Source organism: Neoarius graeffei, chromosome 24 (genome assembly GCF_027579695.1).
Source record: "Neoarius graeffei isolate fNeoGra1 chromosome 24, fNeoGra1.pri, whole genome shotgun sequence".
Classification (NCBI taxonomy): domain Eukaryota; kingdom Metazoa; phylum Chordata; class Actinopteri; order Siluriformes; family Ariidae; genus Neoarius; species Neoarius graeffei.
In genome coordinates this window covers 27,432,521-27,454,117 of record NC_083592.1, presented here as the reverse complement: position 1 = coordinate 27,454,117, position 21,597 = coordinate 27,432,521, and the positions used below count along the sequence as shown (strand labels likewise).

General features: G+C 42.8%; 1 protein-coding gene across 2 annotated transcripts in view; it reads left to right on the top strand.

Annotated features, from left to right (window-relative positions):
• skic3 (SKI3 subunit of superkiller complex) overlaps nucleotides 1-21,597 on the top strand; it is a 136,287-nt gene that overhangs the window by 3,932 nt on the left and 110,758 nt on the right. For both annotated transcript variants that reach the window (XM_060906954.1, XM_060906955.1), the window contains exons 3-10: nucleotides 6,931-7,074; nucleotides 11,219-11,310; nucleotides 11,403-11,478; nucleotides 11,592-11,735; nucleotides 16,546-16,644; nucleotides 16,750-16,858; nucleotides 18,662-18,802; nucleotides 20,650-20,751. In XM_060906954.1, coding sequence (XP_060762937.1) covers nucleotides 6,931-7,074; nucleotides 11,219-11,310; nucleotides 11,403-11,478; nucleotides 11,592-11,735; nucleotides 16,546-16,644; nucleotides 16,750-16,858; nucleotides 18,662-18,802; nucleotides 20,650-20,751 — 907 coding nt within the window. The remainder of the gene's footprint in view (nucleotides 1-6,930; nucleotides 7,075-11,218; nucleotides 11,311-11,402; nucleotides 11,479-11,591; nucleotides 11,736-16,545; nucleotides 16,645-16,749; nucleotides 16,859-18,661; nucleotides 18,803-20,649; nucleotides 20,752-21,597) is intronic.

Genomic DNA, 21,597 nt, shown 5'->3' with positions numbered 1-21,597 from the left:
TGATCTATCGCCGGCACGCTGACGGTCAACGTGGTGATCTATCGCCGGCACGCTGGCGGTCAACGTGGTGATCGATCGCCGGCACGCTGGCGGTCAACGTGGTGATCGATCGCCGGCACGCTGGCGGTCAACGTGGTGATCGATCGCCGGCACGCTGGCGGTCAACGTGGTGATCGATCGCCGGCACGCTGGCGGTCAACGTGGTGATCGATCGCCGGCACGCTGGCGGTCAACGTGGTGATCGATCGCCGGCACGCTGGCGGTCAACGTGGTGATCGATCGCCGGCACGCTGGCGGTCAACGTGGTGATCGATCGCCGGCACGCTGGCGGTCAACGTGGTGATCGATCGCCGGCACGCTGGCTGTCAACGTGGTGATCGATCGCCGGCACGCTGGCGGTCAACGTGGTGATCGATGGCCGGCACGCTGGCGATCACGATGGAGGAAATAATTATTTGATCCCTTGCTGCTTTTGTAAGTTTGTCCACTGACAAAGAAATGAATTTGAATTTAAATTTATAGAGCGCATAATTTATAAAAATATTCTTATGCGCTTTACAAGATATAAAAGTATTTAAAAAAAACAAAAAAAAACTAAAATCCGATTTACATGTTTATAATAAATAATGTTCTTTAAATAAAAAAAGTCTTTAATTTAGATTTGAAAATGTTCACGTCGCCTGAATTCCTTATATCAAGGGGAAGGCTATTCCACACTTTTGGGCCAGTAACCGCAAAAGATCTATCACCAAATATTTTACACTTGGTTCGAGGAACAGTGAGATGTTGTCCATCACTCCACAGTTCATAGCGGTTAGCTCGCTTCCTTTCCAACATTCCACATTATGTAGGATGGAGCTGAGCCTTGAAGAGCTTTGAAAACAATCAGTGCGATCTTGAACTTGATCCGTGAAACCACAGGGAGCCAGTGGAGCTGGAAGAGCGCCGGGGTTATGTGGGCATACCGTGGGAGAAGACAAGTCACCCGCGCTGCAGCATTTAGGACATGCTGTAAGCGGTTAAGTTGGTATAGATAGTTTTCACCGACGTCACGGCATTCCGGGGAACGCCCCCCAGCTGCCATCTTGGAGGGCAAACAAAACGGACCATCGCCACTACCGGCTACGTTATCTCGGACGAATTTATGAAGTTATATAGTCAGTTTTCTAAAATAAAGATCAATGTCGGCAAAATCAAGCAACCAGAAGTATATAGATACATTATTAGACGACATCTCACGACAACGGTATGCAGCCAAACTGGCCTTGATTGGGGGAATTGGCCCCTACGAAGTGGACAAAGATGCATTTTCAAGTGACTATGCAGGACTGCCAAAGCCTGACACTGCCAAAGCCTGCTCCAAAGCCTGAAACTGACTTCAAGGCTGTCTGATATTTACAACTTTATATATTCATAGCGCGCCTTTTGGCGGATGCCGCCTGAATCGCGCAGATCCGGGTTTTTTTTTTTTAGGGGGGGGGTGTTGGAGTGTCTGATTATAATTTCAAAGTAAATTCTGTATTAAAATTACTAAATAAGCAAATCTGTTACAGTCCATGAAACAGGAAGTATAAGGATTAGAAAAAAACAGTTTAAATCAGGAAGCTGCGCACATTTGCGCAGTCCTGCACACCGCTCGGGCTACACAAATGTGCGCAGCTTCCCGATTTAAATTGTTTTTTTCTAATCCTTATACTTCCTGTTTCATGGACTGTAACGGATTTGCTTATTTAGTAATTTTAATACAGAATTTACTTTGAAATTATAATCAGACACTCCAACCCCCCCCCCCCCCCCCCCCCCAAAAAAAAAAACGGATCTGCGCGATTCAGGCGGCATCCGCCAAAAGGCGCGCTGTTTGCATCCCAAACACAAATTAAATCATACAGAATAGACCTAAAATGTTTTTCAAAAATGACCTTTGCGTGAGTGAAGTGACAAGTTTCAAATAGAAACGTGACAAACGAGCGATATTAAGTGTACATTACAATGTAAACGTACACTCAGCGGTTCCAGTTAGGCATTCTCCAGAGATTGTTCACATGATGTTTTGGCTTCCAAAAACAAACTTAAACACAATTGATTGTTTATTTAAACAACTTACCACTTATAAAATGATCGGAACAGACTTTGCTGTGTTTGGAAGGCTGATAATCCTTGCGGTTGATTCTCGCAAGCCATAGATTTTTCCTTTGTATGAGTTTGTTTGCTCGCCTTCGTGCTCCCGTACAGTGGGAATTCCATAAAAGCTCCGCTTGACTTCATCATCTGACCTATTACGACAGCCGTGAATACAACAGGTGTGCACCATTGCTAGCTTTAAATAGTAGTAATGTAACTATAAATGCAAATAATATATAAATGAATGTAACTTGCGCGCTACAATATGTGCTCAGTGACCCGTACGGTAAGCTAGCCCTCCAAGATGGCCGCCACCAGGGAATCCCCGACTCTGTGACGTCATGTGAAAACTATCTATTGAGAGACACCGTAGAGCAGAGAATTGCAGTAGTCGAGATGAGACATCACGAAAGCATAAACAAGGGTCTTGGTGGCGTCTTGTGAAAGAAACTTCCTTATCTGCCTTCTCTTATAAAGCCCGAAAAAGGCTTTACTGCAGACTTTACCAATGTGCACGTCCATGGACATGTGCGAGTCAAACCACACCCCGAGGTTGCGTACAGAAGAGACTGGCTTAATCTCGGAGGCACCGACATGCACAAAATCAATGTTAACTTTCTCGAGTTGTTGACGGGAACCAATAATAAGAAACTCAGTTTTACCATCGTTGAGCATCAACATGTTATGGCTCATCCAAACGCGAACGTCAATGAACATTCTATAATTTTAATGGTAGGTTTATTTGAACTGTGAGAGACAAAACATCAAAGAAAATCCAGAAAATAACTTCATATAAAAGATATAAACTGATTTGCATTTCTTTGAGTGAAATAAGTATTTGAACCCTTGGGCAAACAAGACTTAGTATTTGGTGGCAAAACCCTTGCTGGCAAGCACAGCGGTCAGACGTTTCTTGTAGTTGACCAGGTTTGCGCACATGTCAGGAGGACTTTTGGTCCACTCCTCTTTGCAGATCATCTCTAGATCATTAAGGTTTTGAGGCTGTCGCTTCGCAACTCGGAGCTTCAGCTCCTTCCATAGGTTTTCTATGGGATTAAGGTCCGGAGACTGGCTAGGCCACTCCATGACCTTAATGTGCTTCTTCTTGAGCCACTCCTTTGTTGCCTTGGCTGTATGTTTTGGGTCATTGCCGTGCTGGAAGACCCATCCACGACCCATTTTCAGTGTCCTGGCAGAGAGAAGGAGGTTGTCACTCAGGATTTTACGGTACATGGTCACGTCCATTCTTCCGTTGATGTGGTGAAGTAGTCCTGTGCCTTTAGCAGAGAAACACCCCCAAAGCATAATGTTTCCACCTCCATGCTTGACAGTGGGGATGGTGTTCTTCGGGTCATAGTCAGCATTTTTCTTCCTCCAAACACCGCGAGTTAAGTTAATGCCAAAGAGCTCGATTTTGGTCTCATCTGACCACAGCACCTTCTCCCGATCACTCTCCGAATCATTCAGGTGTTCATTGGCAAACTTCAGATGGGCCTGCACATGTGCCTTCTTGAGCAGGGGGACCTTGCGGGCACTGCAGGATTTTAATCCATTACGGCGTAATGTGTTACCAATGGTTTTCTTGTAGTGTTTAGCACGGTCGCCTCACAGCAAGAAGGTTCTGGGTTCGAACCCAGCGGCCGGCGAGGGCCTTTCTGTGTGGAGTTTGCATGTTCTTCCCGTGTCTGTGTGGGTTTCCTCCGGGTGCTCCGGTTTCCCCCACAGTCCAAAGGCATGCAGTTAGGTTAACGTGGGGCAGCCTTGGGCTGAAGTGCCCTTGAGCAAGGTACTTAACCCCTGACTGCTCCCCGGGCGCTCTGGTGTGGCTGCCCACTGCTCTGGGTGTGTGCGCGCGTGTGTTCACTGCTTCAGATGGGTTAAATACACAGGATGAATTTCACTGTGCTTGAAGTGTGCATGTGACAAATAAAGGTTTCTTCTTCTTCTTGGTGACTGTGGTCCCAGCTGCCTTAAGATCATTCACAAGCTCCTCCCGTGTAGTTCTAGGCTGGTCTCTCACCTTTCTCATGATCCTTGATACCCCATGAGGTGAGATCTTGCGTGGGACCCCAGACCGGGGTCGATTGATGGTCATTTTGTATTTCTTCCATTTTCGAACTATTGCACCAACAGTTGTCTCCTTCTCACCCAGCTTCTTGCTTATGGTTTTGTAGCCCAGTCCAGCCTTGTGCAGCTCTACAATCTTGTCCCTGATATCCTTAGGCTGGGCAGACACTGTGCGATTTTTGGCCCGATTTTGACACGATTTTCACTCGTGCGACTATTTTGGAGATCGGGCCGATTTTTGGCTCAATCGTGCGTCTCGGATCGTGTAGTATACATGGGGTAACGACAAACGATTAACACCTCACGACCTCCTCCCGATCGATCGGATGAAAATCAAACGTTTGAAATCCTGGTCGCCCATCGTGAGGCTATCGCACTGTTGAAGCAGTGTCACGAGCCGATTTACCTCAACCTGTCACACTACACATGCGCGAACACAGATACGGAAGAGAAAACAAAACACTGAGCAGCACTTCCGGTCTCCTCTTCTTCTTCACGTTTAGAGATGGGATTTATGGCTCTTTGATGGGATCCGCATCTTTGTGATCCGTTCTTTGAAAAGAGCCGTTCAAAAGACTGGCTCATTTGGCTCTTTTTTTAAATATTTATTCAGTTTTAAGAAGACAGCGTCTAAAGAAGCCAGATCCCTCTGCTTAGACAGTGACATCAGTATTTCTGGACATACCTTTTATATAAAGCAACCTAGACTTACATTACTGTAACCCCTAAACGCTCATAAATAACCATTAAAAAACAATGAGGGCTTCAATGAATGTCCATGCAGAACGGCTTTTCTCATCTCATCTCATTATCTCTAGCCGCTTTATCCTTCTACAGGGTCGCAGGCAAGCTGGAGCCTATCCCAGCTGACTACGGGCGAAAGGCGGGGTACACCCTGGACAAGTCGCCAGGTCATCACAGGGCCGACACATAGACACAGACAACCGTTCACATTCACACCTACGGTCAATTTAGAGTCACCAGTTAACCTAACCTGCATGTCTTTGGACTGTGGGGGAAACCGGAGCACCCGGAGGAAACCCACACGGACACGGGGAGAACATGCAAACTCCACACAGAAAGGCCCTCGCCGGCCCCGGGGCTCGAACCCAGGACCTTCTTGCTGTGAGGCGACAGCGCTAACCACTACACCACCGTGCCGCCCACGGCTTTTCTGTAAAAAAAAAAAAAGAACCCACTCAAGAACATAGTTATCAAGAACACAAGAATATTTTATAGAAAAACACTTGTTTTACAAAAATACTTAAGTCTGAGATACAAAATAGATACAACTAGACAAACAGATAAATAAAATACACAAAAATAGAACAAACAAAATGACGATAGAATAAATTAAATGAACGTCCGTGCAAAGTAGTTTTCCCACAATATTATCATTAATATCACACAACAACATTATAAACTATCTGAAACACAGTACAGAAAAAGAAAGGCTCCCCCAGCTCGAGGCTCGGTTCTCATCGTTCATGCCTAGGAGCCGTTCAAAAGAATCGGTTCGTTCGCGAACGTCACAACACTTCACGTTGCAGTTCCGGATACAAGAATCTGGAAGTATGGAAGTACAGTGTGAGCAGTCAGATCGCATCCGAGCATCGGATCGTATAGTGTGAGAACAGGAATCGTAAGCTGCGTGCTGTTTACCCCTGCGATTCACTCGTACAGTGTGAGCAGCAGCTAAATACCGCGATTGAAAAAATCGCACAGTGTCTGCCCAGCCTTAGACAGCTCTTTGGTCTTGCCCATATTGGAGAGGTTGGAGTCTGATTGATTGATTGATTGATTGATTGATTCTGTGGACAGGTGTCTTTTGTACAGGTGTCAATTTAAGACAGCTGTCTTTAATGCAGGTAACGAGTTGATTAGGAGTGTCTAACTGGTCTGTGGGAGCCAGAACTCTTAATGGTTCGTAAGGGATCAAATACTTATTTCACTCAACGAAATGCAAATCAATTTATATATTTTATAAAATGTGATTTTCTGGATTTTCTTTTTGATATTCTATCTCTCACAGTTCAAATAAACCTACCCTTAAAATTATAGACTGTTCATATCTTTGCCAGTGGGCAAACTTACAAAATCAGCAAGGGATCAAATAATTATTTCCTCCACTGTAATGTGATTTATCACCACAGCTTTAATGGTAATGTGATGATTTATCACCAGCATGTTGATGGTTAATGTGACGATTTATCATCACAGCTTTAACGGTTAATGTGACGACTGATCACCGCAAGCGTTGACGGTTAGGGTGGCACGGTGGTGTAGTGGTTAGTGCTGTCGCCTCACAGCAAGAAGGTCCGGGTTCGAGCCCCGTGGCCGGCGAGGGCCTTTCTGTGCAGAGTTTGCATGTTCTCCCCGTGTCCGTGTGGGTTTCCTCCGGGTGCTCCGGTTTCCCCCACAGTCCAAAGACATGCAGGTTAGGTTAACTGGTGACTCTAAATTGACCGTAGGTGTGAATGTGAGTGTGAATGGTTGTCTGTGTCTCTGTGTCAGCCCTGCGATGACCTGGCGACTTGTCCAGGGTGTACCCCGCCTTTCGCCCGTAGTCAGCTGGGATAGGCTCCAGCTTGCCTGCGACCCTGTAGAATAGGATAAAGTGGCTAGAGATAATGGATGGATGGATGTTGATGGTTAACGTGATGATTTATCACCACAGTCATAGTGTTTTAATAACACAGTGCTTTTTGCACAAAGTGTATAAATCTTCATGTGTTCCTAAAGGCCGTTCTGAAGCTTGAGAAGAATAACTACAATGCCTGGGTGTTTATTGGAGTTGCAGCAAGTGAGCTGGAGCAGCCCGAGCAGGCGCAGACAGCCTACAGGAAAGCTGCAGAGCTCGAACCTGAGCAGCTGCTTGCATGGCAGGTTGGTACTAAATACTGCACCTGGATTCATTTATTATCTCATCACATTACATCAGTACCACTGTTTTCCCTGATACATGGAGTAATTCATAAAACACAGGTTTTCTGTTGGACCAGCCAGTGGCTTTGTAAGAAGTATAAGCAAATTCACTGAACTAAAATCAAATATCTATCAATATCTCAACAAAGAAACTATTAAGGGTGAGCGATGCATTTTGTCACAGCAGTTAATTGATGGCATAAAAAGAATGACGTGAGGCAGTGTATTACATACTAGGGATCGACCGATATGTTTTTTTCAGGGCCGATACCGATTATTATGGAATTGGGATGCCGATAACCGATAAATGTAAACATTATAATTCACATGAAATTAACCATAGCACACACTGACACAGACCTTCATATCCATGAAATGTATGTTTAATTGTAAAATTGAACATGAAATTTTGTGCAGGGAGATGCCAGCAGCATTTGTACAATAAAGTCAAACATTAGTTAGAATAAAATGAGAAAAAAAAATATTCACCAATAAAAAAAATAAATCACTCCCTACTATATTACAGCTCACCATTTTCAGTGGAAAATAAATGAAAATACACTCTGGATTCTGGATAGAGAAAGTGAGACCGGAGTGTTAAAAGCTCTGGTTAAAAGGAGCGGCTGCTCCTTTAAGAGTATAATTGCTTTCCGAATCAGAAGCGCGAGCGAGGAGAATCACTTGCGCAAGAATTATAAATACTAGTGGAGTACATTACAGCGCAATGTGAAGTAGCATAAGAACATTTAAGTCAAGAGTTTAATTGATGTATTTCGTTCATTACCGTTTATCCAAGCAAGTGCGCATCCACGACACAATTAATGTTCAAATAGCACTTTATAAAGTTACCTAACATATACAAGTGCAATGCGCTTTTTGAGCACGAGTCACATCATGAAGTTTACTCATCACCATAACAAATAGCCAGTAGGCTTGCGCTAGCCTACAGAACACACACACTACGTTTTATTTCGTCTTCCCTTGACCACCTCTCTGTATGGCTGTCATTCTACTGTTCGAGTAGAACTACTGACACATTCACAACGTTTCCAGACGGGGATTTAAAAATGACTGCAGCCTACGTTATGCTGGGGACTGCTTACTATGGACAACATTACATGTAGTTTCAGTGAGACTAGTTGGTTGTAGGCTAATTCAAGTGCCGTAAGCTAAGTTTGCCTGGCTACACAGATGCAAATGGACAATTTTAACGAGTAGTAGATGAAGAATGTAAACATGTAATGATGTTGTGCTTTTGCAACTTGTGTGTTTGTGACTTATTGCGGCAAAAGCAGCGTGTCCTTACCTTGAAGTGGGATCTGCTTCTGCCCGAGTGCTCGTACGGCCGCCTTGAAACAGTTCACAGCGTTTAGCTACGCGTGTTGATTGGCTGTATCCCTTGTGCGGCTTCTGCCCGAGTGCGCGTACGGCCGCCTTGAAACAGTTCACAGCGTTTAGCTACACGTGTCGATTGGTTGTATCCCTTGTGCCAAACAAATCAGATGTTGTGGTGGGCGGGACCGTGTTCTTGAACTCAGAGAGGCGAGTGCAGGAAAGGACGTGCAGTGACAGTCGCGTTAGGAACGAAATGGCTGCAAAAAGGCATGTTATCGGCATATCGGTGGAAATTATGGCCGATACCGATAACCCTAAAAATGCAGAATATCGGCCCGATATATCGGCCAGGCCGATTATCGGTTGACCCCTATTACATACACACTTATGCCGCTTTTCCACTACAAACGCGGCTGAGCCGTGCCGTGCCGAGTCGAGCTGAGTCGAGCTGAGCGGGGCTGTTGGAGTTGCATTTCGACTACAACCGTGCTGAACCGTGCTGGCTGGAAGTGGGTGGACACATTGGGTGGAGTTAGCGAAAGTGGGTGGACGTCATGTGATGTCGTTAAGCAGCGCAAACAGTGACATCAGTGACAGTGGCGGAACAAGTCAGAGCCGGGCCGGGGGCGGGGCAAATGACCGGACCCTTTATTAAAGCTTATCATAACATCATTTTAGGCTACAAAATGTCCGCAACTGCGGTGTTTACCAATTTCAACACTACCGGGTGCAACTATGTTATTTAGTACATCAAGTCCTTCAAACGAACATGTAACTCAGAAACAAAAAACATTAGGATACTGTACATGGCTCATAATAAAACATCAATAGCCTATACTGCGCACATTATTTGAAGGGCATACGAATGAGCGCTCAGAGGTTGCAGCAGTGACAGGAAGAGTCAGAAATAAAAGGAGGGCGGTGCAAACCTCACTGAATGCACTGTGTTTACCAATTTCAACACTACGGGGTGCAACTATGTTATTTTGTACATTAAGTCCTTCAAACGAGCATGTAACTCAGAAACAAAAAAACATTCGGCTACATACTGTACATGGCTCATAATAAAACCTCAATAGCCTACTGCGCGCATTATTTGAAGGGCATACGGCGAGCCTTGCGCTCCGCGAACTCGTCCATGATGCTCTGTATGTCACTGATTCAGTGAGCTTTTAAGCGGTAGTCTCACGACCCGAATAGTAAACAATAAACATGGAGGACATGGAGTCGTTAGTGTTGCTGGTCTTGGTGCTGTGGCTTGACAACGCCAACAGATACTGGCAAGAGCGTATAGATGAGGCGAGGCGCATAAGGCTTCAGAAATTCTCGTAATTCGTAATTATTCTTCTTCCGGGTTTGCGGTGTTTACAGATCCCAGCGCGCTCGCGGGGCGTGTGTGGGCATGTGAGGACACTCCTCCTCACCAATCAGTGCACAGGGGAGTGTCTGCTCACGCCCCCAGACTCAGTCAGCACGGTTTGGCTCGCTTCAGCCCCACTCCAAAACGGTGCGAGTTTTAGGGGCTAAGCAGGGCTGAAACGAGCTGAGTCGTGCTGGTTTTTGGTAGTCGAAACGCGAGCCGTGTCGGGCTGAAGTGAGCTGAAGCGAGCTGAAGTGAGCTGAAAAAGGGTAGTGGAAAAGGGCCATATATGTCAGATAATCAGCTGTATTGTAACCCTTTTGTTCAAACAAAAAACCCACTGCATTTATGGTCCTGCCATCTGTCCTTTTGTGTAATTTGTGCTTTAATTAAACAGCATGTGCTTAGTCAGTCTAATTTTAGTTTCTCCCTCAAAGACATTTTAGAGAAAAGGATGACCGAGTAAATAATCCACATTGTTTGCATGCATTACACCTGCTGTGTCTCACATGCACCTTTTCAATCATTATTGATGTTGTATTAAGGACGTGTCAGTGGCATGGGCTAAAAAAAAAATCCATCCATCCATTATCTATACTGCTTATCTGTCAGGGTCATGGGGGAAGCTGGAGCTAATCCCAGCTAATGTCGGGTAAGAGGTGGACCCTGGCACGTTGCCAGTCTATCACAGGGCTAATATTGAGACAAATGGGCTAAAAAAAATTATCAGCCCAAATGGAGATCAGATTGTTAGGTTTATATAAGTATTATTCTTATAAGTATTATTATTAAAATGGTGACAAAATTAAGAGTTAACTTAAGGTTCAGTTAAAAATTACCTCCTGTCACCATTTTAATGATAATACTTATAAGAATAATAAGAATAATACTTAGGTTTATATAACACAAACCTAGACATGACTGTCTACTGTCGCTGATGGTCTGAATGAACGTACACTCTGGACTAGATAGAATCCACCATAGCCATGTTTCTTCATATCATTCTGTTTTGTTTTTCTTTTTTTTTTTCTCTCTCACAACTGTTGGTGGTGCTGTTGCACTTGCTTCCACTTAAGACATTTATTAACTAAATAATTTAACATGGATGGAAAAAATGAAACCTTGTATTACACCCCGGATGCGGTGAATCTTTCAAGCATGCTGACACCAGGATCCTAACGTTTTCCATAACAATATGTTTTGGTGTTTATTTGTATTAAAAATAGAATTGAAAAAGAGACTTATGAATCTGTAGATTGGCGTAACATTAGCAATATCCCGTGGCTGAAAAAGATGAATGAGGGTGTGCGTATGTACTGTATTACTTCTAGAGCAAAGTCAATCTTTTAAATGTCTTTAATACATTTTTTTATGCATAACCATTAGTCTTGTCGTGAATTTCTTTTCCAGGGCCTTGCAAATCTCTATGAAAAAAGTGATCAAGCAGACTTCAAAGCCGAGTTGCCCAAAATCTATCAAAAACTCATAACGTTGTATGAAACGTGAGTATTCCCTGGCTAAGACATGGTACTTTTATTTTTTTATCTTCTATCTTCTTGTGTTTATATTTTGTTTTACCTGTCTGTGTTTTCAGTTCGGATAAAGTCAAATGCTTTGAAGTGAGCAAGAAGTTAGTGGACATATATCAGACCGAAAAGAACTACTTACAGGTAAGAGAATGGGAGTCAGATAACTCATGTATTTATAGTTAGAATTAAGTGAGAGCAAAATTTGTGGCTGTTGCCGTGGTGTGATGCGGCCATTGCCGTGGTGTGATGTGCAGGTGGCGAGGGTGTGGCGGCGCCTCATTCAGGTGAGAGAGGCAGAGGATGGGATTGAGAACTTCGAGCTGGTTGAACTCTGGAGAGAAATGATCAGGCTGCTCCTGGGCTCAGTGGAACAACAGGACAACGAGACGCAGCAACATGTGAGCGGTTATTAAATTGTATAAACAGGAAGTACTGTTTTTGATAAAGTCTGCTAGATGTTGTAGTTAGAGTTAGTTAAGTAGAACTAGACTGCATTTACGCAGAGAAAATGCAAAGTGTGCTTGCTGAGCTGTAGCAGAACAGAAGAAGGAAAGGAAAAGACGAGTGCGGGTCAGACCCGATTGCACGAATGTGTCAAGGGAGTTAGGCTGAAGTATCACGTGAAGTTTGGTGTGTCTCTGATGGAGCGTGTCTGAGTAGGACGACTCGATTCATGAGCCCTGTTCATTCTCTACAGGGGAAAAAAAATGACAAGAACGAGAGAACGGGTGCGTCGATCCAAAAGCTGTATACAAGCACACTACACCAGTGGATATGTGGTGAAGTGTTACTGAGCAAAACTCCATTCATTTGAATGGGGCCAAAAATCAATGGAAGCGTGTGGAGGGAAAAAAAGGATGCGTGAAAACCAAGGAAAAGACAAGTGTGGGTCTCAGATGAGGGGATGGATATGTGTGGGGACTTACATGGTGAAGTTTCTTGAAGTTTGGTCACTCGGTTCAAAAATTTGATGGAGAGCAAAAGCTTTTTTCCCCGAAACTCCATTCATTTTCAATGGGGCCAAAAATGAATGGAAGTGAATGGATGTAAAAGTGGGGCACAAAAAGAAAGGAAAAAACGAGTGCGGATCAGAACCGAATGCGTACATGTGTCTGGGGAGTTGGCCTGAGGTATCACATGAGGTTTGGTGCGGCTGCGATGAAGCGTGTCCGAGCAGGACAATTTGATTCGTGAGCCTTATTCATTCTCTATGGGGAAGAAAAACGACAAGAACGAGAGAACAGGTGCATCAATTCAAAAGCTGCATACAAGCACACTACACCGCTTCAAGATGGACGTTTCTGAGTTGGAACGGTGTTGGTATCTCAAAAGCTGTAGGAGGAGTAGCGGCTCCAAAAAACAGGTGTACAGGAATAACGAGACTGCATTTCCGCAGAGAAAATGCAGTGTGCTTGCTGAGCTGTAGCAGAACAGCTATCATGCTAGCATGCCAGCATGCTAACAGTTAGCATACTAACATGCTAACAGTTAGCATGCTAATAGTTAACATACTAACATGTTAAAAGCTAACATGTTAACAGAACATGCTAATAGATAACATGCTAACAGCTAGCATTCTAACATGCTAATGATTAACATGCTATTTAAAATTTTAACACTAAGGCTAATATGCTGACAGCTATCATGTTAACAGCTAACAGGCTAACATGCTAATGGCTAGTATGTTAACTTTTAGCATGCTAACATGCTGAGGGTGATTTACTAACATGCTAACAGTTAGCATGCTAACATGCTCAGGCGAACTCACTAACAGCAAATATGCGAACTCTGCATGCTACCATGCTAATCCTAACATGTTAACAGCTCTCATGATAGCATGCTAATGATGAACATGCTAACAACTTGCAAGCTAACAGCAGGCATGATATCGTAATGGGTAACATGCTAACAGCTACCATGGTAACACGTGAATGCTTATATGCTAATTGTTATCGTGTGTGCGTGTAAGTATTCCTAATAATGTGGCCATTGAGTTGAAGTTGATTTGCTGTCAAAGTCTCAAATGAGCAGATCCTTGCCAAATGCATCATCACCTATGGGGGAAGGGAGGAATGACCCAGTCAAGCTTCCACTGATTAGCGGCAAAATGGAGAAAAAATGGACGGATGAAAGGCAAGACAAAGACGAGTGCGGGTCAGAACCGATATCGTGTGTGATGGGTGATTTGGCCTGAGGTGCCGTATGAAGTTTGGTGGATGTGTGGTGAAGTGTTACTGAGCAAAACTCCATTCATTTGAATGGGGCCAAAAATCAATGGAAGCCTATGGAAGTAAAAAGAGATGCATGAAAACCAAGGAAAAGACGAGTGCAGGTCTCAGATGAGGGGATGGATCTGTGCGGGGACTTGGCCTGAGGCATCAAGTGAAGTTTCTTGAAGTTTGGTCACTTGGTTAAAAAAATTGGAGAGTGAAAGTTTTTCTCCTGAAACACCATTCATTTTCAATGGGGCCAAAAATCAATGCAAGCCTATGGAGGAAAAAGGGATGAGCAAAAAGAAAGGAAAAATATGAGTGCGGGTCAGAACCGATTGCATGTATGTGTCGGGGGAGTTGGCTTGAAGTATCACATGAGGTTTGGTGCGTCTGCGATGGAGCGTATCCGAGCAGGACGATTCGATTCATGAGCCCTATTCATTCTCTCTGGGGAAAAAACAAAAGAAGAACAAGAGAACGGGCACGTTGATCCAAAAGCTGTATACAAGCACACTACACCACTTCGGGCCAGACGTCTCAAAGTTGGAACAGTGTCTCTATCTCGAACGCCCTAGGAGGAGTAGTGGATCCAAAAAACATGTCGGAATAAGGCAGAATAAGTAAACTTAAGAAGAACAATAGTGTGCTTGCCTTTGGCAAGCAGACAGCAGCCGAAGCACACTAATAAAGCAGCATTAACTTTATAATTTTGAGGGTTTAGCACAATTCAGTGTGAACAAAATATCGTATTTTCCTTTAGTTCTGTCCTTAACATCCAGCAGCAAACTATGCAATAAGCTAAACTAATTCAGTGATGTGGACTCTGGACAACAGCAGTGGCTCTCTTTAAATAAAGAAAATAAAAAGACAAAACCCAAATAAATACATTTGTTCAGACACGCGGCTCGTAAAGATGTTTTCCAGTAAAATGCAGTAACTCACTGGTACAACCCCAATTCCAAAAAAGTTGGGGCAAAGTACAAAGTGTAAATAAAAACGGAATGCAATAATTTACAAATCTCAAGGTGATATTGTATTCACAATAGAACATAGACAACATATCAAATGTCGAGAGTGAGACATTTTGAAATTTCATGCCAAATATTGGCTCATTTGAAATTTCATGACAGCAACACATCTCAAAAAAGTTGGGACAGGGGCAATAAGAGGCTGGAAAAGTTAAAGGTACAAAAAAGGAACAGCTGGAGGACCAAATTGTAACTCATTAGGTCAATTGGCAATAGGTCATTAACATGACTGGGTATAAAGAGAGCATCTTGGAGTGGCAGCGGCTCTCAGAAGTAAAGATGGGAAGAGGATCACCAATCCCCCTAATTCTGTGCCGACAAATAGTGGAGCAATATCAGAAAGGAGTTCGACAGTGTAAAATTGCAAAGAGTTTGAACATATCATCATCTACAGTGCATAATATCATCAAAAGATTCAGAGAATCTGGAAGAATCTCTGTGCGTAAGGGTCAAGGCTGGAAAACCATACTGGGTGCCCGTGATCTTCGGGCCCTTAGACAGCACTGTATCACATACAGGCATGCTTCTGTATTGGAAATCACAAAATGGGCTCAGGAATATTTCCAGAGAACATTATCTGTGAACACAATTCACCGTGCCATCCGCCATTGCCAGCTAAAACTCTATAGTTCAAAGAAGAAGCCGTATCTAAACATGATCCAGAAGCGCAGACGTCTTCTCTGGGCCAAGGCTCATTTAAAATGGACTGTGGCAAAGTGGAAAACTGTTCTGTGGCCAGACGAATCAAAATTTGAAGCTCTTTATGGAAATCAGGGACGCCGTGTCATTCGGACTAAAGAGGAGAAGGACGACCCAAGTTGTTATCGGCGCTCAGTTCAGAAGCCTGCATCTCTGATGGTATGGGGTTGCATTAGTGCGTGTGGCATGGGCAGCTTACACATCTGGAAAGACACCATCAATGCTGAAAGGTATATCCAGGTTCTAGAGCAACATATGCTCCCATCCAGACGACATCTCTTTCAGGGAAGACCTTGCATTTTCCAACATGACAATGCCAAACCACATACTGCATCAATTACAGCATCATGGCTGCGTAGAAGAAGGGTCCGGGTACTGAACTGGCCAGGCTGCAGTCCAGATCTTTCACCCATAGAAAACATTTGGCGCATCATAAAACGGAAGATGCGACAAAAAAAGACCTAAGACAGTTGAGGAACTAGAATCCTACATTAGACAAGAATGGGTTAACATTCCTATCCCTAAACTTGAGCAACTTGTCTCCTCAGTCCCCAGACGTTTACAGACTGTTGTAAAGAGAAAAGGGGATGTCTCACAGTGGCCTTGTCCCAACTTTTTTGAGATGTGTTGTCATGAAATTTAAAATCACCTAATTTTTCTCTTTAAATGATACATTTTCTCAGTTTAAACATTTGATATGTCATCTATGTTCTATTCTGAATAAAATATGTAATTTTAAAACTTCCACATCATTGCATTCCGTTTTTATTTACAATTTGTACTTTGTCCCAACTTTTTTGGAATCAGGGTTGTAAATATACAGTACATTTAATGAGCGAAAACTGCATTTATAAGCACTTTTTTACATCACTCAGATTTCTCAGAATAAAACACTTATTCTCACTCCAGTGTGCAGTCTGTGCGCTTCGACATACAGGCTTTAACACGTCGTCTTTTCTCCCCTCAAAAGTTTATAAAAATACTCACATTTTATGCATACACTCAGAACGCAGCAATATAAGTTGATTCTGTACATAAGTGCACTTTATCACGACTTATGCCAACCAGCTACTCGCTACATCGCTTGCTCACTCACACTACGTCACTTCCTGATTTCCCAAAAATATGGGGGGAGGGGCACCAAACGTGCATGTGTTAATCGTGCATTAAAAGAAATTTGCGTTAACGTGTTATCATGTTAACTTCAACAGCCCTAATTAAGTTGGTTAAATATGTGAATTTACAAATTATTTATATTAAATTTTCAGCTCCTGTCTGCTTTTGAAAAAGCTCTTCAGCTCACAGAAAACGTGCCGAGTGATGACCATAAACAGCTCATCCATGATTACGTTAACTGCCTGTCAAAAGTAAGTATGACCTTTTTATATCTTTTGCGATCATGTTTTTACTTATGTTAGGTTTTGGAAATACAGTCACGTCCACAGTAGAAAAACTTTAAATTTCTCTGCCAGCTCCCTCATGAAGTGGTGAAGATGAAGGAGATGTGTGACACCATGCTGTCCCTCTACCCAAAAGATTCCTATCCTCTGGAAGTTCTTGGAGAGCATTATTTAATTTTAGGTAAAAGAAAGCAATAACTGAAACCTGTGCATGGCAGTAACCTGAATCTTCGTACAGTGCCTTGCAAAAGTATTCATACCCCTTGAACTTTTTCACATTTTTCCACCTTACAACCACAAACTTAAAAGTTTTTTATTGAGATTTTATGTGATAGACCAACACAGAGTAGCACATAATTGTGAAGTGAAACGAAAATGATAAATGGTCTTCAAAATTTTAAACAAATAAAAATCTGAAAAATGTGGTGTGCATTAGTATTCAGCCCCCTGTACTCTGTTACCTCTAAATACAATCCAGTGCAATCAATTGCCTTCAGAAGTCATCTAATTAGTTAATAGAGTCCTACTGTGTGTAATTTACTCTCAACATAAATACACTTGTTCTGTGAAGGCCTCAGTGGTTTGTTAGAGAACACTGAAGAACAAACAGCATCATGAAGACCAAAGAACTCACCAGACAGGTCAGGGATAAAGTTCTGGAGAAGTTTAAAGCAGGGTTAGGTTATAAAAAATATCCCAAGCTCTGAACATCTCAAGAAGCACTGTTCAATCCATCATTCAAAAATGGAAAAAGTATGGCACAACTGCAAACCTACCAAGACATGGCCGTCCACCTAAACTGACAGAGTGAGCAAGGAGAGCACTGGTCAGAGAAGCAGCCAAGAGGCCCATGATCACTCTGGAGGAGCTGCAGAAATCCACAGCTCAGGTGGGGGAATCTGTGCACAGGACAACTATAAGTCGTACACTCCACAAATCTGGCCTTTTTGGAAGAGTGGCAAGAAGAAAGCCATTGTTGAAAGACAGGCATAAGAAGTCCTGTTTGCCAGAAGCCATGTAGGGGACACAGCAAATATGTGGAAGAAGGTGCTTTGGTCAGATGAGACCAAAGTTGAACTTTTTGGCCTAAATGCAAAGCGCCATGTGTGGCGGAAAACTAACACTGCTCATCACCCTGCACACACCATCCCCACTGTGAAACATGGTGGTGGCAGCATCATGCTATGGGGATGCTTTTCTTCAGCAGGGACAGGGAAGCTGGTCAGAGTTGATGGGAAGATGGATGGAGCTAAATACAGGGCAATCCTGGAAGAAAACCTGTTGGAGGCTGCAAAAGACTTGAGACTGGGAAGGAGATTCACCTTCCAGCAAGACAATGACCCTAAACATACAGCCAGAGCTACAATGGAATGGTTTAGATCAAAGAACATTCATGTGTTAGAATGGCCCAGTCAAAGTCCAGACCTAAATCCCATTGAGCATCTGTGGCAAGACTTGAAAATTGCTGTTCACAGACGCTCTCCATCCAATCTGGCTGAGCTTGAGCTATTTTGCAAAGAAGAATGGGCAAAAATTTCAGTGTCTAGATGTGCAAAGCTGGTAGAGACATACCACAAAAGACTTGCAGCTGTAATTGCAGCAAAAGGTGGCTCTACAAAGTATTGACGCAGGGGGGCTGAATACTAATGCACATCACATTTTTCAGAATTTTATTTGTTTAAAATTTTGAAGACCATTTATCATTTTCATTTCACTTCACAATTATGTGCTACTCTGTGTTTTTCTATCACATAAAATCTCAATAAAAAACTTGTAAGTTTGTGGGTATAAGGTGGAAAAATGTGAAAAAGTTCAAGGGGTATGAATACTTTTTCAAGGCACTGTAGATAAAACCGTGATTTTGGGCAGTTTTTTTTTTTTCCTTAATTTTTTCATTCATTAAAATTAAATGCAGTTAAGGAGTGATAAACATGTGGTGAATTATTACTGAGGTTATATGTGTTGCTTTTGTGTTTGATGGTAGATGACTGCAGTGAAGAAGCTGTCAGTTGTTACACTCGTCTGTTGGAGTTGGACCCGGTCAGTTCACTGGCCCACTTTGGTCTGGGTAAAAAAGCTCTTCTGGACAAGAAATATGAGGACGCTATCAAGAGTTTTGGTCATGGTTAGTATGGGGTTATACATTTTTGGTCATACAATGTAGTTGTTTGTGTGGCAGATGGTGAATGTGTGAATATTAGTTTACAGTGGTGCTTGAAAGTTTGTGAACCCTTTAGAATTTTCTGTATTTCTGCATAACTATGATCTAAAACATCAGATTTTCACACAAGTCCTAAAAGTAGATAAAGAGAACCCAGTTAAACAAATGAGACACAAATATTATACTTGGTCATTTATTTATTGAGGAAAATGATCCAATATTACATATCTGTGAGTGGCAAAAGTATGTGAACCTTTGCTTTCAGTATCTGGTGTGACCCCCTTGTGCAGCAATAACTGCAACTAAACATTTCCGGTAACTGTTGATCAGTCCTGCACACCGGCTTGGAGGAATTTTAGCCCATTCCTCCGTACAGAACAGCTTCAACTCTGGGATGTTGGTGGGTTTCCTCACATGAACTGCTCGCTTCAGGTCCTTCCACAACATTTTGATTGGATAAAGGTCAGGACTTTGACTTGGCCATTCCAAAACATGAACTTTTTATTCTTCTTTAACCATTCTTTGGTAGAACGACTTGTGTGCTTAGGGTCGTTGTCTTGCTGCATGACCCACCTTCTCTTGAGATTCAGTTCATGGACAGATGTCCTGACATTTTCCTTTAGAATTCGCTGGTATAATTCAGAATTCATTGTTCCATCAATGATGGCAAGCCGTCCTGGCCCAGATGCAGCAAAACAGGCCCAAACCATGATACTACCACCACCATGTTTCACAAATGGGATAAGGTTCTTATGCTGGAATGCAGTGTTTTCCTTTCTCCAAACATAACGCTTCTCATTTAAACCAAAAAGTTCTATTTTTGTCTCATCCGTCCACAAAACATTTTTCCAATAGCCTTCTGGCTTGTCCACGTGATCTTTAGCAAACTGCAAACAAGCAGCAATGTTCTTTTTGGAGAGCAGTGGCTTTCTCCTTGCAACCCTGCCATGCACACCATTGTTGTTCAGTGTTCTCCTGATGGTGGACTCATGAACATTAACATTAGCCAATGTGAGAGAGGCCTTCAGTTGCTTAGAAGTTACCCTGGGGTCCTTTGTGACCTCGCCAACTATTACATGCCTTGCTCTTAGAGTGATCTTTGCTGGTCGACCACTCCTGGGGAGGGTAACAATGGTCTTGAATTTCCTCCATTTGTACACAATCTGTCTGACTGTGGATTGGTGGAGTCCAAACTCTTTAGAGATGGTTTTGTAACCTTTTCCAGCCTGATGAGCATCAACAACGCTTTTTCTGAGGTCCTCAGAAATCTCCTTTGTTCGTGCCATGATACACTTCCACAAACATGTGTTGTGAAGATCAGACTTTGATAGATCCCTGTTCTTGAAATAAAACGGTGCCCACTCACACCTGATTGTCATCCCATTGATTGAAAACACCTGACTCTAATTTCACCTTCAAATTAACTGCTAATCCTAGAGGTTCACATACTTTTGCCACTCACAGATATGTAATATTGGATCGTTTTCCTCAATAAATAAATGAATAAGTATAATATTTTTGTCTCATTTGTTTAAATGGGTTCTCTTTATCTCCTTTTAGGACTTGTGTGAAAATCTGATGACGTTTTAGGTCATATTTATGCAGAAATATAGAAAATTCTAAAGGGTTCACAAACTTTCAAGCACCACTGTAGTTTTGGCTGAATGAAAAGCAACAAAAACCGATTAATGTCCACTTTCACCTTGAACTAAAGTTACTGGTGTTAGAAGTGTTGCATCGTGTTGGGAAGAGTACTGGAAGATTGATCGTAAACAGATATTTGTGTTAAATGTATTTGTGTTTGTCTGCAGGGCTGAAGCGGATGCGCTCCAGCGTCATTGGCTGGTACTATCTCGCTCTGGCTGAGCTCAAAATGCACAAATACTCTGATAGTGCTCTGTCCGCCAGGCAAGGTACAACTTGTCTCACAGCTCCTCATTCATAACATACAGGATCACTGAACTTAAAGGAAAACTCCACCTTGAAACAGATATCCTTATTTTGCATTATAATTAAGTTATTCATCAAAGGCGAAGTGAATATCGGGAATTATTATACATACAGGACACTTGTTCGATGGAATAAAAACGTGTTCTATTCCCTTCTAGCGGGTTTCATTCATTTGGTTTGATAACATGCAATATTGTTAGCATATCGCTTATCCTACATGAACTACGTCACTCTACCCAATGGAGAATGAGCGTTCAGAATGGTTTACAATATTGCATGTTGTCAAGACAACATGACGTCCTATGTCAGAGCTGATGCGAATATTCAGTGAGTGTTTTCTGCTGCGCATGCGCAGAAGCACTTCTTTGTTCGCCGGGAAAGAGAAAGACACGTTGAACACCCAAAAGGCTATCAAAACTTCATTAGATATTCTTCATGTATATTTACAAGGAGTGACAAACTGATACTATTAGAGCTGGGACTTCAGCTTAGCTAAAACTTAGCCAGACACATCAAAACAGCAACAGGACAAAGGATTTTGCGAGGGATTAGCGGCAGGCTGTCAGGTCGCTCCGTTGTGTGTAGCCGTCAATGTTGATTTTAAAAGTAAGTAAATTACATAGAGAAATGAATACTTAAGTCTGAGTGAAAAATACTGTGGCGAGCGTGTATGGAAGAAGAGTCTGGAGACAAACATTCTAGTTTCTCGTCGTTAGCAGCCTGTGCTGCTATTTCTCAGTAGCACTGGTTTATTAGCATTTGCTAACACTATTGATGAACGCTACACTGGCTGGAAGGTGACTTCACTG